The 16092-nt window shown below is 42.0% G+C and overlaps 1 protein-coding gene across 3 annotated transcripts in view; it reads left to right on the top strand.

Annotated features, from left to right (window-relative positions):
* Window positions 1-16092, top strand: part of SNX25 (sorting nexin 25) — a 117279-nt gene that overhangs the window by 73945 nt on the left and 27242 nt on the right. For all 3 annotated transcript variants that reach the window (XM_069977729.1, XM_069977732.1, XM_069977730.1), the window contains one exon: window positions 10759-10949. In XM_069977729.1, the coding sequence (XP_069833830.1) occupies window positions 10759-10949 (191 nt within the window). The remainder of the gene's footprint in view (window positions 1-10758; window positions 10950-16092) is intronic.

The raw sequence follows: 16092 nt of genomic DNA, 5'->3' as shown, positions 1-16092 counted from the left end.
TTTTAGCTGCTACTTTAATAGCATCAATATATTCAACAGCCAACAAACACACCCAGAACAAACCCACACAAACCTAGGCAGAGCTTAATAAATCAGTCCAGATGGTACCCTGGAACAACAGACATGCCCACACTTGCTGTGGTTGGTGCTGCGTAGACGACCAGAATATAGGAGTTGGTTCATTCATAAATACTAATATATATGCAAGTAAACATAAGTTCATTCATAAATACTATATGCAAGTGGTGCCCTGGTTTAAGAGTAACCTGGATTGAGAGCGTTTTACAAGAAGAGCTCACAGTTTTTGAAAATTGTAACTTGGTTTAAAGCGACTCTGTACCCACAATCTGCCCCCCCCCCCCCCCAAACCACTTTTACCTTCAGATGGCTGCTTTTAATCCAAGATCTGTCCAGGGGTCCGTTTGGCAGGGGATGCAGTTATTGTCATAAAAACCACTTTTAATCCTGCAGCACTGAGTCTAACGGCTGGGGCTTACATTTGAATATACATTACACTGGCACACCCTCTCTGTCCTTCCTCCCCACCCTCCTCATCATTAGGAATGCTCCAGGCAGATTGCTTCCTATTCCCCACCTGTGTGTATAATGAACATGGGCGTTAATACACCTGTGCAAAGCTCAAACAGCAGTAAATGTTCCTGGATCATTCCTAATGATGAGGAGGGTGGGGAGGAAGGACTGAGAGGTGGTGCCAGCCTAATGCATATACAAATGTAAGCCCCAGCCGTTAGGCACAGCGCTGCAGGATTAAAAGTTGTTTTTATGACAATAACTGCATCCCCTGCCGAACGGACCCCAGGACAGATCTTGGATTAAAAGCAGCTATCCCAAGGTACAAGTGGTTGGGGGGGGGGACAGATTGTGGGTACAGAGTCGCTTTAAGAGCATTGCTTCGGTTTAAGAGCTCCCTGTACTGGGTGGGAGGGGGAGTGGGCGAGGGGCATGGCCTGCTCAGGGTGGTCTACAGCACTGTACTCTGACCCAGGAAGTCTCCCTCACCTTCCATATCATAGCAGATCCACCCTAGGCTGGGGCTTGCATGTATGTCCACATCTGCCCTGCTCATTCCTTCATGCTCCCTGCAGTCTCTGTCAGCCCTTGTGTTTCCCATCCTCTCCATTCCTGGTATAATTTGCCTGCTCTTACACTCAACTATACACACTGATGCTAAAATGTGCCTGAACTTACACTCAGCCATTCAAACTGCTGTATATAAAGTTTCTGTCTCTGTCCTCCTGCACAGCTCTGTGATTCTCAATTCCTGATTGGTCCATGCTTAACACACCCCCCCTTCCCCATTGCTGTCATGTGACCACACAGACCTCTGACAGCAGCCCTGCTTCTCTATTGTAGCCTGTTGTACTACGCTACTGCATTATGGGGATCTGCAGCTCCATCCTGTATCTACAATTACTATACATTATACTCCACATGCTGATTGCTATACTGTACAGTAACTTATATAATGAATAGATAAAATGTTGTTTTAAAAAAGTAATTTCTAAAAAAAACATAAACACGGCACTGTACTTAGAAAAAAGCCCACTGTTATACTGCTAAAGTGTAGCAAGGGATTCCGTGGTCCCTCCTAATAGTTAAAATACGCCAGAAATATGTGTGTACACTTAAAGCGCTACAGTGCGTGCTTAAATGATGGAAAAGAAGTTTCCTGAGAGATAACTGTCCTATAAAAATGTTAACATAAAATATCTTGTTCCATACAAAGGAAGAGAATGTCTCAGCGGCACTTCACCATAAAATTTCACCTTTATTAGATCCAACACATCCATGCCGTGAGAAAGCGCCAGACAGGCGTGAAACGTCGGTGGGGAGGGAGCGTCCTCTCAGTGTCCTGTGAAGCATGTGTTGGATCTAATAAAGGTGAAATTTTATGGTGAAGTGCCGCTGAGACATTCTCTTCCTTTGTATGGATCAAGTTGTACCACTGTTTGGCTGAGCACCACCTACACCGATACGGGAGGGACAAAGGTCCTTTATAGAACCTCCAGATTGGGAGCTGTAGTGCTGGTGATTCTTTGGAACTGTGTATAAAATATCTTGTGTAAAGTACGCAAGTAAATGGTGACAATGGTTTGTTCAAGCAGTTTAAGTATCCTTAGTGATATATAGCTACACTGCTGAATACCTGGTAGTTTTGTGATGTGGTATAGTATCCTCGATTCTTCTGTATCTTTTCAGTAGTTGTAGGTGTTGAGGTGTCGGGTTGGGAGCGGGCCCCGGCCGGTGGCTCCACTACTACCAACTCTCGGCATGCGGTGAGTAATCCAAAGGTTTTCCACGGAGTAGCAGTGACGTCACTGTAGTAGTTGCCGTAGTTCATGCAGGTCAAACATCTAACATGTTTCGGCGATCAGTGGTCGCCCTCCTCAGAGATAATTTTGGCCTCGCTGCATCATGTCTTCGTATTCTGCTGTCCCAATCACTTGGATCTTTGACGGTGCATATGCTAAACATGTTAATCAAATTCTGTGTGAATTTCGATTCAGTTAAAAATATAGCAAGCGTTCCTCGTTGGGTCAAGTATTGGTATTCTTGTCCACCCCTTATCTTTACCTACCCTGGACTACCCTTTTAAGCACATCAATACTTGATACATTACCATTCTACAGTCCTACTAGATGTACACCAGAGACTTCAGAGCTCCAGGATCTGACTCATTATTCACATATTATATTACACTGATACGTGTATGTAGCTTCTATAAAATCTGGTAATAACTATTCATTGCTGGCAATAACATTCATCTGCATAATTGATTTCCTGTTTCACATGCTTCATGTGTAGTTATGATTTTCTGGGTTTAAGAGCAAACAACATACGGATGGAAAGGTGTTCATTATGTAACTGCAGAGAATATGGCCTCCTATGTAAAAAAAAAAAAAGAAACAAACATAAAAAACTTGTCTATAGTAGCCAACCAGATTCCGGCATTTTTCTACTGCACATCCTTAGTGATCACTTATGACCACTGTATTGTTTTAGATTATGTTCACACGGTACTTTTTATGAAAAGAACGGCCGTTTTAAATGTTCAACGTGATATCAGTGGGGCTACATAGACTTAAATAGACTACCAGACGAAGCCTGTCTGATCATGTGACACAGAGTTGGGAGAGGATGGTGCTTAGTGTGGTCTTCTCCCAGCTTGTTTTCGCAGTAGGTACTGGTCTGAACACTCAGACCTGGACCGATCAAAACTTTTGACATGTCAAAAGTTTTTCAAAACTGTGCCATTTTTGTTTAGATCAAATGGGTTATTCAGCTTCAGTGCGCTGCAACCGCAGCCACTGATTGGTTGAGTGGGACACCAGGGAGCCTAAGTAAGCAGGAGTGCGGCAAGGTAACATATTAGCTGGGCAGCTCTGGGTTACTGGGGGAAGGGTCTCGCAGCGGAATGAAAACTCTGCTGTGGATATGTAAACCCATAGAAAGTGACAGTACCGGAAAACACAGCGGAACTTGCAGCGTGAAATGTGAAGGTACTCTTATACAACCGATGGCATATCCTTAGGAGAGGCCATCAATATTAGATTCGCGGGTATCCAGCTTGCCAATCAGCTGTTTCAAGTGGCTAGGATACTTGTGTGCGCTGCAGTCTCTTAAATGTTTATTGCTACCCATCCTTGCATCACCACACCCTTAGCAGTGAAAGGAATTGCCCTATTTAAGTAAACGGCGCAATGCTGCAATACCTTACAACGTCACCATAAATAGTGCTGCCATGCAAGGATTAGCAGCAATAAACACCGGAGAGGCTGCACCTGCAGGGTGCCCAGATTTGTACCCCCATCAGGATAGCCATCAATTTTATAACCCCAATATAGTCTTTTATAGTTAGATCTTTTCTTTTCTGGGTTAACTCCAGCTACATTGGTATGCTTCTTTTATATGCCAGACTACAGATGGACCTCTTTGATTTTAATGGTATGCATTGGGTTTTGCTTCATACTGTCCAGCATTTTACCATACAGAATAGGTCTGCATACTACACTATTTTGTCTGGGATTTTTGGCAAAATCTTCCCTTATAATGGAGCTCATCCCCTACAATGAGTCTAATTGAGTGGCAAGCAGAGAAATGAAGCGTATTACTGAGTGCTTTATCTTGCTATATCTAGAGACTGGTGTGGGTGTCTGCACTGAGACCCCAACCAATCAAAACTTTTGAAATTTCAGTGTAACATTGATGAATGATAACACTTTAATATAAGTTACATTATTTACTTTTTCGCAAATGATAGGTTTGGCAGTTCAGGATCAGACTTTGGAAGCTTTTCTCATATGTAGGATTATTTTTCTCAACAGATTAGGGTATACCAAAATAAGGGAAAAGCTTGGGATTGGGTTAACAAGTCCAGTGGCAGGAAAGGGTGCATATTGGGATAGTAAAAAGAGCTAAAAAGGAGATATATATACCCTGAATACTGAAACCCATCTTGTTACCAGATAGATTTTTTTCCTCTGTTAGATAATGTTCTGTAATGAACTGTGACATTTGTGCCTGTGTATGGTTAGAGTTAATGTGCGCTCCTTGCCAGGTCTGTACAGAGCATGTAAATTTATTCCCAGTAATAAACTGTGTTCATCTGTCCATTATCAGACTCCAAATGGCACATCACAACAGTGGCAAACAGATGTCACTTTCTAATGAATTGCCATAGGAAACGGTTAGTGAAATAGACATTGAGAGGTTACTCATTAAATACCAAGAACAAGTCATTTGAAGATCGCTGCCGAGAGCAAGTTTTCCTGATGACTTACAAAGAGGATAATCAATAGAGTGGAGTATGTTAGTGAGCGCAATAACCGAGATGTACATAGCGGGAAGCGCTCGAGAGCAGCATCAGAGACATTTGGCTGCAGGGCTGGCCAATCTGTGGCTATGTCTCTATGTACATATTGCACTAAACCATTTGTCATTTGTAGTTATTCACCCTGCATAAGGGAACACATGACTTTCAGGGACTTCCTCACTGAAACGTTCCCTATCCATATGCTGTGTTAGGACATAGGGGCATGATGGGGGGGGCAGCCTATAGAGAGAAGCAGCTCTCATTATTTAAATAAGTGTAAAACGGTGTGCTTAAAGGGAACCAGTCAGCCCAATTGGGCTGATTTGGTTCTCTGCTTCACTGAATAAAGCTGCTGTTCCGCTTTCGGCACATACCGGCCACAGCTGCAGCAGCTTTATACCCGAAGAAAATGAAGTTTCATCCCCCCGTCTGTTGCAGGTAGTCATCTGGACGGCTACCCGCCCGTGTCTAGTCACCACACTCTGCCTGTCAGTGCGCTCGGCGGGGATGATTGACAGGGAGAGGTTCCAGTAACGGAACGGAATTAAACTTCATTTTCTTGGTATAAGGTTGCAGCTGCGGCCAATACATGCTGTGAGCTGCACAGGAGCTTTTTGCAGTGCTGCAGAAAACCAAATCAGCCCGATTGGGCTGATTGGTTCCCTTTAAATGCCTGGCTTGCTGAACTTCCTATGTTTTTGCTGGAGACTAGTTGGCTACATTGTAAGCCTATGGAACCAGTCTCCTGCAGTGAGCTAAACTTCTCTCGGCTCTGTCTAAGGGCCCTATTACACAGACAAATTGTTATATTGTTTGAATTTAAGCAATAATTTTTCCATGTGTATCCAGGCAACAATCAAACGACTTATGAAAATTTACTTTTGTGTTGTGGATTGCATTTTTTGAGCTGACAATAAATCATTGTTAGTCGTTCTCAAATCTTTTGGTGAATGTACACATCATTCGTTCGTTATTACGATCGCTTGTATACTAGAGTATAGGAACAATTGCAATTACGATCACAAATGCGATTACACCTAATGACTATTGTTCTGTGTATTATAGTGAATGATTTCAGGTTGTTCGCAAAAGCGCTCATTTGCAATCATTAATTGGAGAAAATGAAATAAAGAACACCCAGTCCCCTGACTGGTCAATGCCTTTCACGTATTTTTGTTACAAATCAAAATTTTTTCAAAGTTACATAAAATACACAATATACACAAGAAATGCTCGCTATATGTTAAATGGAGGCCGTGATAGATGCCTAACAGCTTTCCTGCCATGAAAGCTAAACGTAGGTGAGAAACGTGATGTGATCACTCCCTAAGCACTAATCCATACCTATTTTTGCTCTGTGACCTAAATGCATTAGCAGCAGGACGCATGTCTATGGTGTTCTGCTGTGTTTTGTCAGGATTCCAGGTGGTTTAGCTTAGATGGCATTGCCTAGACGGGATACAGTTGTATCTAGGTCTCAGCAGAGAGCAGAGCTGCATATGTACAGGACCATTTTGCAGACTCTGAATGTAAACAAGAGAGTCCCTGTACACTGACGGAACCATAATCGCTTGAACATGGTGAGGAAACTAAGCGTAAGTGATGGGAAAAAATAGAACTCTTCATTCATACAGTGAAGGATTATTTATATAAAGGTGGAAAATCACTTTAAGCAAGTTTGTTTTACAGTTGACTGACTTTCGAAGGGTCCCATTACACCAACAGATTATCTGACATATTTTTTTTTTCAACCAAGAAATCTCAGTCTTTCCTTTATGATCTGATCTCTGTTTATAGTCTGTTCCTGGCTGAAAAATTTGTCAGACATCTGTTGGTGTATTAGGGCCTTAAGGGTCCCCATATATACCTTACTCTTGTTGACTGTTCCCATCTTTTATGGAGGGTTTGGCAGTCAGTGTAAAGTGTTTGGAGCTCTCCCGATAGTCCACCGACAGATGATGATAGTGGAGATTTAAAGGTCAGCTTTGATGGGAAATCATTGCCCAACCCCTTTTTTCTCAGAGATAAGCTATGTCCAAAGTGTCTATAGGGTAAGACAGGAGATATAACTGTTCGGACGACAGTTAATGAATGTATATGGCTACCTTTTAAGTGTTGGGTAGCTGATGATGCGGCAGAGAGGACCGGCATGAAGGACCGCTGGAGCCGTCTGGCCAGCCTCCCTAAGATGAGGTCGTTTAACCCAAGATGGCGGCCGGGTTCGACAGTAATCTGGTGAGTATACTGCACCACACTTCCGGATGGGGGGGACACGGGGAAGGAGGCCGTTCACTTACATAACACACATAACTGTATAACTTTGTAATGTGTGTTATTTAGTGAATAATTTTTAAACGCCGCACTACCCCTTTAACAAAGGTGAATACTGAAACACCCGTCAGGGTGTGTGGTAATCCACTGGTTTCAGAAAGTTATATAGTTTTGTAATTTACTTCTATTTAAAAAATCTCAAGTCTTCCTGTACTTATCAGCTCCTGTATGTCCTGCAGGAAATTTTCTTTTCAGTCTGACACAGTGCTCTCTGCTGACATCTCTGTCCGAGACAGTAACTGTCCAGAGCAGTAGCAAATTCTCATAGAAAATCTCTCCTGCTCTGGACAGTTTCTGTCTCAGAGGTTTCAGCAGAGAGCACTGTCAGACTGGAAAGAATCCACTGCTTCCTGCAGGACATAAAGCATCTGATAAGTATGGGAAGATTTGAGGGTTGTTGTTTTTTTTAAATAGAAGTAAATTACAAATCTATATAACTTTTTAAAACAAGTTTATTTAAAAGAAAAAGATTTTCGCTGGAGTACCCCTTTTTAATATCTGTTCTGTTTTATGAATATAAAAACAAACAAACCAAAACATTTGAAAATTAACTTTTTCAGATGTGGATTCCCATTCTTCATTTAGTGTACAGTAATATTGCTGTTACTACATGTGAACTAAACTGCGCTCCCTGAGAATGTAAAGTAACATGTACTAGGTTTGTGGTATGGAGGCTACTGGTGTATAGCTATACACACACATTTTTCCAGAAGAATCTAATTGATTAAGGCATTCTCAAAGTAGAAAGTAGACTTTGATGAATCGAATGTATATCACGCAGTGTCTGAGCTCACATGGGTACAAGGCTGCCCAGCGGGGAGTCAGCGTTCATGTCACGTACCAATGACTCCTAATAGCTAAAAGTGGAGGATGAGCGGAGGTCATGCATGATCCAGCTACATTTATTTTCACAGTGACAGCAATAATCCGTATTTTCAGCACATTACTGAGAATATCTGTACTGTGTACCCGGAAACAGGATAGCATTTCAGAATAACCTGCCTAAATAAATCTGGTTATGCCACCCCATACCTTGACTGCAGTGAATGGTTGTGTGTCATACAGCTTCCTTCTGTAGCGTATCGCACACATTCTGCATGGATTTTGCCTCTTTTATTAGCTCTGCAATAAAACTATTTCACCTTCTTCACCATGTTAATTTCTGAAATGTCAGGTGCAGAAGTTTTGCCTTTTAATCTTCTAATCCTATTGTGTGCTTTCATTTTCCCACACTTACCAGACCCATGTGACTTGTAGGGGTGGTCCCACCATTAAATATCCATCTCATTGTATAGGCCATAGGAAATGTATTGTTTTGACCATTTACATGCTGGTAAAAAAAAATCCAGTGAAAAGTTAGGACATTTCCAACAATATGATGCCACCTGGCGTTCAGACTATAGTAATGTACATGTCCACCTACTAGGTTGAGTTCTGGTGGACGCCCATACTCTTTCACTCTCCTCATATTTATGTCTGTCTGGTTATCATCTGTTCAACACAGCGAAGCCAAAAAAAAATAGCCTCCAGTGCTTGTCAGGAAAGGACCTGTGCCCCTGCAGTAGCATGGTGGTATAGCCAATAAGAGGGGAAAGGACACTGGTTATGTTCAGCAACGTCTTTCAGCAGCACCACCAGCATGGACATTTGAAGGAAAGGTACATTTATGAACCCATGTCTCTTTTATGGTTTGGGGGGGGGTTAAGCAAACTGATCCTAATGCTTGGAGAATGTAAAATGGGGCCAGACATATTTGAAGTAAAGAGACACCTGTTATGCATAGTTAGTGAGGCTGTTGTTCTACAGCTCTGTTGAGCAATACAGCGAGCGGGTATGGCTTCCTTGGGTAGAATATAGTAGTCACACTCCTTCCACTCCATCACTTCCATCTGTCTTTCAGAAAGGTGTTTGACTGATTATCTTCCTCTAGAACCCATTACAGTGGCCTTCTTAAAGTGATCTTCCCTTCTTGCTCTGGACCACATACATATATATTTTTGTGTCCCCCTGCTTTCTTACCTCTTTTGAAAGCCCTATCTGGACTTGTTACTGTTTTATGAACACTATTCTGCTTGTACCCCATGGCTCTCTTCGTGTCCACCCTATCTGTTCTCTTCTGTATTCCTTCTCTTGCAAACATAACTTTTTGACGTTAAAACTAAGGAGTATTGTTAGTTCCAGAAATGCAGCAGATTACTTTAAAACAACGTTTAGGAATAGTTGGTATGCAAACGATTGATGAGGTGAGCCTTTTGCTGAGAGGATCTGCTGTATATTGGGAGGAACATTAGGTCTTTCTATATAGAGCACTTGAGTAGATCTATGTATGTATTAAAAACGTTGAATGCACATGTTCACTTCATCAAGATTTAGGGCCCTATATAGACTGAGGGCCTAGATCGGCACTTGTTTACTTAGCTTATTACATGGCTCAGCCATTGTGCAGCAAGGGCTGTATATATATATACTATTATATATATATATATATATATATATATTATAATATAATATAATATAATTGTTCGGGATGTCCGTGCAGCCCCTGCCTAGTAAAGTAAATAAAGTTCATGCATACCTGCCTACGCTCCTGGGACCTTCCTGTCTTCTGCCTGGCTGTGATTGGCTGAGCGGTCTGTCATTTCATAGGTCAGCTCTGCATCTTCATCGGCAGCCGCAGGCAGAAGACAGTAAGGTAGCAAGGCGCATGGTCAGTTTTATATGAATTTTTTTTTTTTTTTACACAACCGTCAGCTGTTGGCCAGGCATCGCTATTACACGTAGCGCCGTGCAGACACGATCAGCCGATGAGAGAGTCATCTTTATTACATTGAGTGATGATCTGCTGAATTGGCCTAATTTGGCAGATTATCAATTTGTGTAATATGACCTTTAGCCAGACAATGTATTACATGTTCTGTGATTGAAGACGTTTTACTGTTAAAGGGGATTTGATGAACAATTCCTGTTATGGACAGAGGTGGAAGTAAAGAGCACTGCGTCAGAGTGGAAAGAATACACCACTTTCTGCAGGACATACAACAGCTGATAAGTACTGGAAGACTTGAGATTTTTAAATAGTGATAATAATAATAAAAACCTGTATAACTTTTTTTTTAATCAGGGGTACCCCTCTAATGTACACCATGTATTCTGCTACCTGAAGTCTAAGGGAAGGCAAAGTAAAGTGTGCTGCTTTTGTATTTAATAGCCTTGGCCATTGCCCTCCACAATGTGCTGTGTAGTCTGCTTTGTGTGGAAATGCGCTGTTTACATTGAGTCATTTTTTTAACTCATAATGGAGTTATAACAACTATGATCTAATTCTAATAGATCTAATGGATTCTAACTCTGATGGATTCTGTTGGTGTACTCCATTGCAGTCAATCTTTACGCAGTTTGACATTTTGGAGCTTTTCATTCACTGCTTTCTGAGGAAAGGAGGAGAGGCAAGTTTTTTTGCTCCCTATAATCCATGGGGCAGATGCCTACCTTGCTCTCTTGGGTTCAGGATATGTCAGCTAGCCAGTTTATATTGAGAATGTATTTGTATTTTTCTTGCCAGTATCTTGAACTTTTATATGATTCATCAACAGATTCAAAAGGCAAAGAGACAGCAGCCATGAAAGCCGATCTGCTAAGGGCGCGTAATATGAAAAGGTACATCAATCAGCTGACTGTTGCCAAAAAGCAGTGCGAGAAAAGGATCAGGCTCCTTGGGGGTCCAGCATATGACCAGCAGGAAGATGGAACTTCAGATGATTCGGATTGCCCCCAAAGTCAGAAGGTACTCACAGACACCAAGGCATACTACAGTATAGTAGGGATTAAAGAGGTTCCAGTTCTTTTTAAGCATAATTGATACATATTAAATTTCTGATGACTGCACCTCTGGGACCTGCAGCTATATGAAAACAAATGGTCCCCCCAGTCACCTCCAGCCTAGAGGTCACCAAATGTGTAAAACAGCACGTTTAGCTTTTATTTTACTTCCCAACCTTCCCCAACTACCTCAAGCAGACTGGAGGAGGCCAAGGGGCCCTGATTTTGGTTTAGAGGAGAAGTCTGGTGAAAATTTTTATTAAAGTATTGTATTGCCCCCCCAAAAGTTATACAAATAAGCAATATACACTTATTACGGGAAATGCTTATAAAGTCCTTTTTTCCCTGCACTTACTACTGCATCAAGGCTTCACTTCCTGGATAACCTGGTGATGTCACGACCTGACTCCCAGAGCTGTGCGGGCTGTGGCTGCTGGGGAGGATGATGGCAGAGGGATGCTCAGTGTCCCTCAGTGTCCCCCTGCCATCATCCTCTCCAGCAGCCACAGCCCGCACAGCTCTGGGAGTCAGGTCGTGACATCACCATGTTATCCAGGAAGTGAAGACTTGATGCAGTAGTAAGTGCAGTGAAAAAAAGCACTTTATAAGCATTTTCCGTAATAAGTGTATAATGGTGATTTGTATAACATTTGGGGGGCAATACCATAGTTTAATAAAACTTTTCGCTGGACTTCTCCTTTAAAGCTATGGTCCCAGATGTTGGATGTGCATTCCTCAGACATTTATGGCCTGTCATCTGGATATTGCTGAGCTGTGTACTTGGTTATCTTCAGCAGACCTATTACACCTTAAATATTTGATAGCCGAAAGAACAATATCTTTCGCCTGTCCTCTGCATCTGACCCATATCCATCACTAGGGGTCCTTTGTCCCACCATGTGTTTGCTCAAGTACACTGCAACTCCATGGGACTGTCAAATAGCACAGCACATGGCTATCTTCAACAGTAACTAGAGCTGCAGCACACCTGTTCAAATGCCTCTCCATTCCTAGAAAGGAACAAGGAATCTCTATTCTCCTGAATGCTCTTTGTCTAGCTAAAGGAAAGCCAACTATGTAACCAGCTCAGTAGTTAAAAAGAAGTCATAATCTGTTACTTAATTTCTCTATTTATTTGTTTATTTTTTCATACACAAACCAAACAAGTAGTAGTAGCAGCAGTATAAATAAATGTGACAGATCCAAAAACGAATGTTTAGTGCCCGCCACCCTTGAACATCTGGCGACAAAGCACATGGTTTAATCACTGTGCATGGCATTTAATGTAATTCCAGTATTATTGCAGCCAAGTAGAGCTGTTTATTAGATGCTAGGACGTAAGAGGCTGCACACTGTGTGCCCTGGAGAGCAAATCTATTAGATGCTGGAGTCATGGTTTCTGTCTAGCACGAAAGGGCACAATGTGTGGCTGCAAAAAGTAATTTTCCCTAAAATAAAAAGATAGGGATTACATTCACCAGAGAGCAGTAAATGTTATGAGCAGGATGGTCAGCAATAAACATTACAGCTTATAACTACATGAAAATAGTATCACATTTACTAGACTTACTGATGCATCCTCATTCATCTTCAATGACAGCAGCAGGCTGGAAATATATACAATCACTAGTATTTACAGCAGAACATAAAGAGAACCTGTCATTGCCTTCATTGCTGCCTGAACCACCAGTTATTGGGGCATTACCTGGCAACCTCACCCCATCACCGACCTTAATTGATAGATCTCTCAAAGTTTAAGTATAGGAAAAGATTAGAGATGAACGAACCTCGAGCATGCTCTGGTCCATCCGAACCCGAACTTTCGGCATTTGATTAGCGGTGGCTGCTGAACTTGGATAAAGCCCTAAGGCTATGTGGAAAACATAGATATAGTAATTGGCTGTATCCATGTATTCCAGACAACCTTAGAGCTTTATCAAAGTTCAGCAGCCCCCGCTAATCAAATGCCAATCATTCGGATTCGGATCGACTCGAACCCGAACCCGGTTCGCTCATCTCTAGAAAAGATCTATCAATCAGGGCTGGTTACCTATGTCCCTGATATGCCACTTTGGTCCACCGTGGAGGTCCGACAATAAAAAAACAGGATGTCCAGTAAAGCAAGAGTTAGCAAAACTGCAAAAACGCAAAAAATGCAGGCACAAAATTTCATGTACCCAAATGCACACCCACCCTAAATCACTACGGCACATAGACTATAAATCCAGGGTTATGGGGGGCATGATCAAAACCTTTATATATGTTAAAGGCTTAAATAAGGTTCAGGGGGAAGTATATATAGGTTTGTGTGTGTGTGTGTGTGTGTGTGTGTGTGTGTGTGTAATACAGTGGTGCCTTGGATTACGAGCATAATTCGTTCCGCGACTGCGCTTGTAATCCAAATCCAGTCTTAAACCAAAGCAAATTTTCCCATAAGAAATCATAGAAATGCAGACAATTGGTTGCACACCCCAAAAATAATGATTTATTATTCTGAATAACAAGTAAAACAAATGAAACAAACATTCAGAAACAGCAGAATCTGTGATATTATAAGTTACTGTACAGTAATGGAGAGGATGGGAAACAAAAAGACTGACAGAGACTGCAGAGAGCATTAAGGAATGAGCAGTACAGATGTGGGCACTTGCATGCAGCACTCTCTGTCCAGGGAGAGAGGGGTTACAGCTATGAAGAGATTACCTCCACAGTCCTGTCCCCTGATGTGAGCCCCAGCCTGAAGTGGATCTGCTATGATTTGGAAGGTGAGGGAGACTTCCTGGGTCAGAGTACAGGGCTGTAGACCACGCTATGCAGACCATTCCCCTCCCCCACTCGCTCTCCCACCCAGTACAGGGAGCTCTTAAACCAAAGCAATGCTCTTAAACCAAGTCACAATTTTGAAAAACTGTGAGCTCTTAAACCAAAATGTTATTAAACCAAGTTACTCTTAAACCAAGGTACCACTGTACACATATATATGAACACAAGATTAAGGGCGTGTTTAAACACAGAGAGATTTATCTAACAAATTATTGAAGCCAAAACCAGGAAAAGACTATAAACAGAGCAAAGGTCATAAAGGAAAGACTGAGAATTCGCCTTTCAAATCCATTCATATAAATCTGTCTGTGTAAACGCACCATAAGAGGGCACAGTGAGAGGTTAGTAGTGGGAAAGATCAGAACACTTTAAGGAATTGCTGTTTTATGTGTTTTATATGATCTATTTAATAAAGATTAATCATTTGCTGTAATAGATATCCAGTTTTTATAAATGGTTGGTGCAGGCCCATTGATTTGAGTAATTGGGCACATTTGGCAGATTGTACATGAAACCATATTGGTGCCCAATTATCAAAAGTTGAGAATTATATGTTAGGAAGAGTTACAGCTCAGTAAAAGTTTGACCTTTTAAGGAAATGGCCTTGAAGAGAGGAACATAATGTGTGAGCCAGGTATAGAAGACAGATGGGATGAGAACATGTGCGCAGGTGACCTCTTATTCATTCTCATGAAAAGCACAGCACTACTTATGTTTAGCCTGAGAAATGGCTGATACTGCAACGGGAGCTCATTAAAGTGTTAAGAATTCTGCAGAAACCTGAAAAGTGTCATGGAAGCTGAAATATTTCAGTGTAAATCTGGTTGGCAATGGACCATAATGAAAATAAATATTGATACTTCTGCCTGTGTTCACGGCTGGGCTTAAAAACATTGAAAACTGTCCAGAGCAGTAGCAAATCCCCATGGCAAACCTCTCCTGTTCTGGAAAGCTCCTGACAGGGGCAGAGGGGGCAGCAGAGAGCACTGTGCCAGACAGGTAAGAATACATCACTTCCTGCAGGGCATATAGCAGCTGATAAATACTGGAAGTCATTTATAAATCTGTACCCTGTACCAGTTGACTTAAAAACGTTTTTTTTTTCTTCTGGAGAACTCCTTTTGAGCACAGAGTCCCAAGGGATGATTGATGCCAGTAGGTAGCTTTGCGACAAGGCATGATTGATGCCAGTAGGTAGGTCTGCCACAAGGGATGATTGATGCCGTAGGCAGCTCTGCCACAAGGGATGATTGATGCCAGTAGGCAGCTCTGTCCCAAGGGATGATTGATGCCAGTAGGTAGGTCTGTCCCAAGGGATGACTGATGCCAGTAGGTAGCTCTGCCCCAAGGGATGATTGATGCCAGTACGCAGCTCTGTCCTAAGGGATGATTGATGCCAGTACGCAGCTCTGTCCTAAGGGATGTTGGATGCCAGTAGGTAGGTCTGCCACAAGGGATGATTGATGCCAGTAGGTAGGTCTGCCACAAGGGGTGATTGATGCTAGTAGGTAGCTCTGTCCCAAAAGATGATTGATGCCAGTACGCAGCTCTGTCCTAAGGGATGTTGGATGCCAGTAGGTAGGTCTGCCACAAGGGATGATTGATGCCAGTAGGTAGGTCTGCCACAAGGGGTGATTGATGCTAGTAGGTAGCTCTGTCCCAAAAGATGATTGATGCCAATGCATTCAAACTAAAGACTTTCAAGCAATCTAGGAAAAACATTTTACTATTTTGTGGCTAGAAATTACATACATGTCATATACTAGAAACAAATATAGTATTTACTCTGATCCCGCCGATTAGTGTTATTCTTTTCCATCTGCCCCTCTATTGTCTGGATAACTCCCCTAGCATTGCACTTTTCAGGTGTGTACCATACTGGATTGGCATTTGCATGAGAGATCAGCTGGCAAGATGCTGGCCTGTCATTTGTGTATAAAGCCTGGGATCTAGGAGTCAAGGTAGCTTCATTTAGTTTAGGTATTTTCCACACTGACCTGTAGCCTCTCTTGATGGTTTTAGAGTATATTTTATTAGCACTGCTTTGTGGTGGTCCTCAGTTATTCCTCCTGGAACTGTATTAATAACTTGACAACTGGGTATTACCATGTTCCTTATATTATAAATATGGCCAATATATGTTTTCCAGGAGTTCCTAGGGCCGCATCCAACTTTAGTCACCTGTGTTCAAATGCAGAATGATTGGACTCGAGCATTTGCAATTCTAGTTCATCTCTAATGGCCACCTTTGCAATGACTTTAATTTTAGTACTCTAGTAAAACTA

The sequence above is a fragment of the Dendropsophus ebraccatus genome, chromosome 7 (assembly GCF_027789765.1).
Source record: "Dendropsophus ebraccatus isolate aDenEbr1 chromosome 7, aDenEbr1.pat, whole genome shotgun sequence".
Taxonomy (NCBI): Eukaryota; Metazoa; Chordata; class Amphibia; order Anura; family Hylidae; genus Dendropsophus; species Dendropsophus ebraccatus.
The sequence above is the reverse complement of the archived record's forward strand: the minus strand, read 5'-3'. Positions and strand labels throughout refer to the sequence as shown.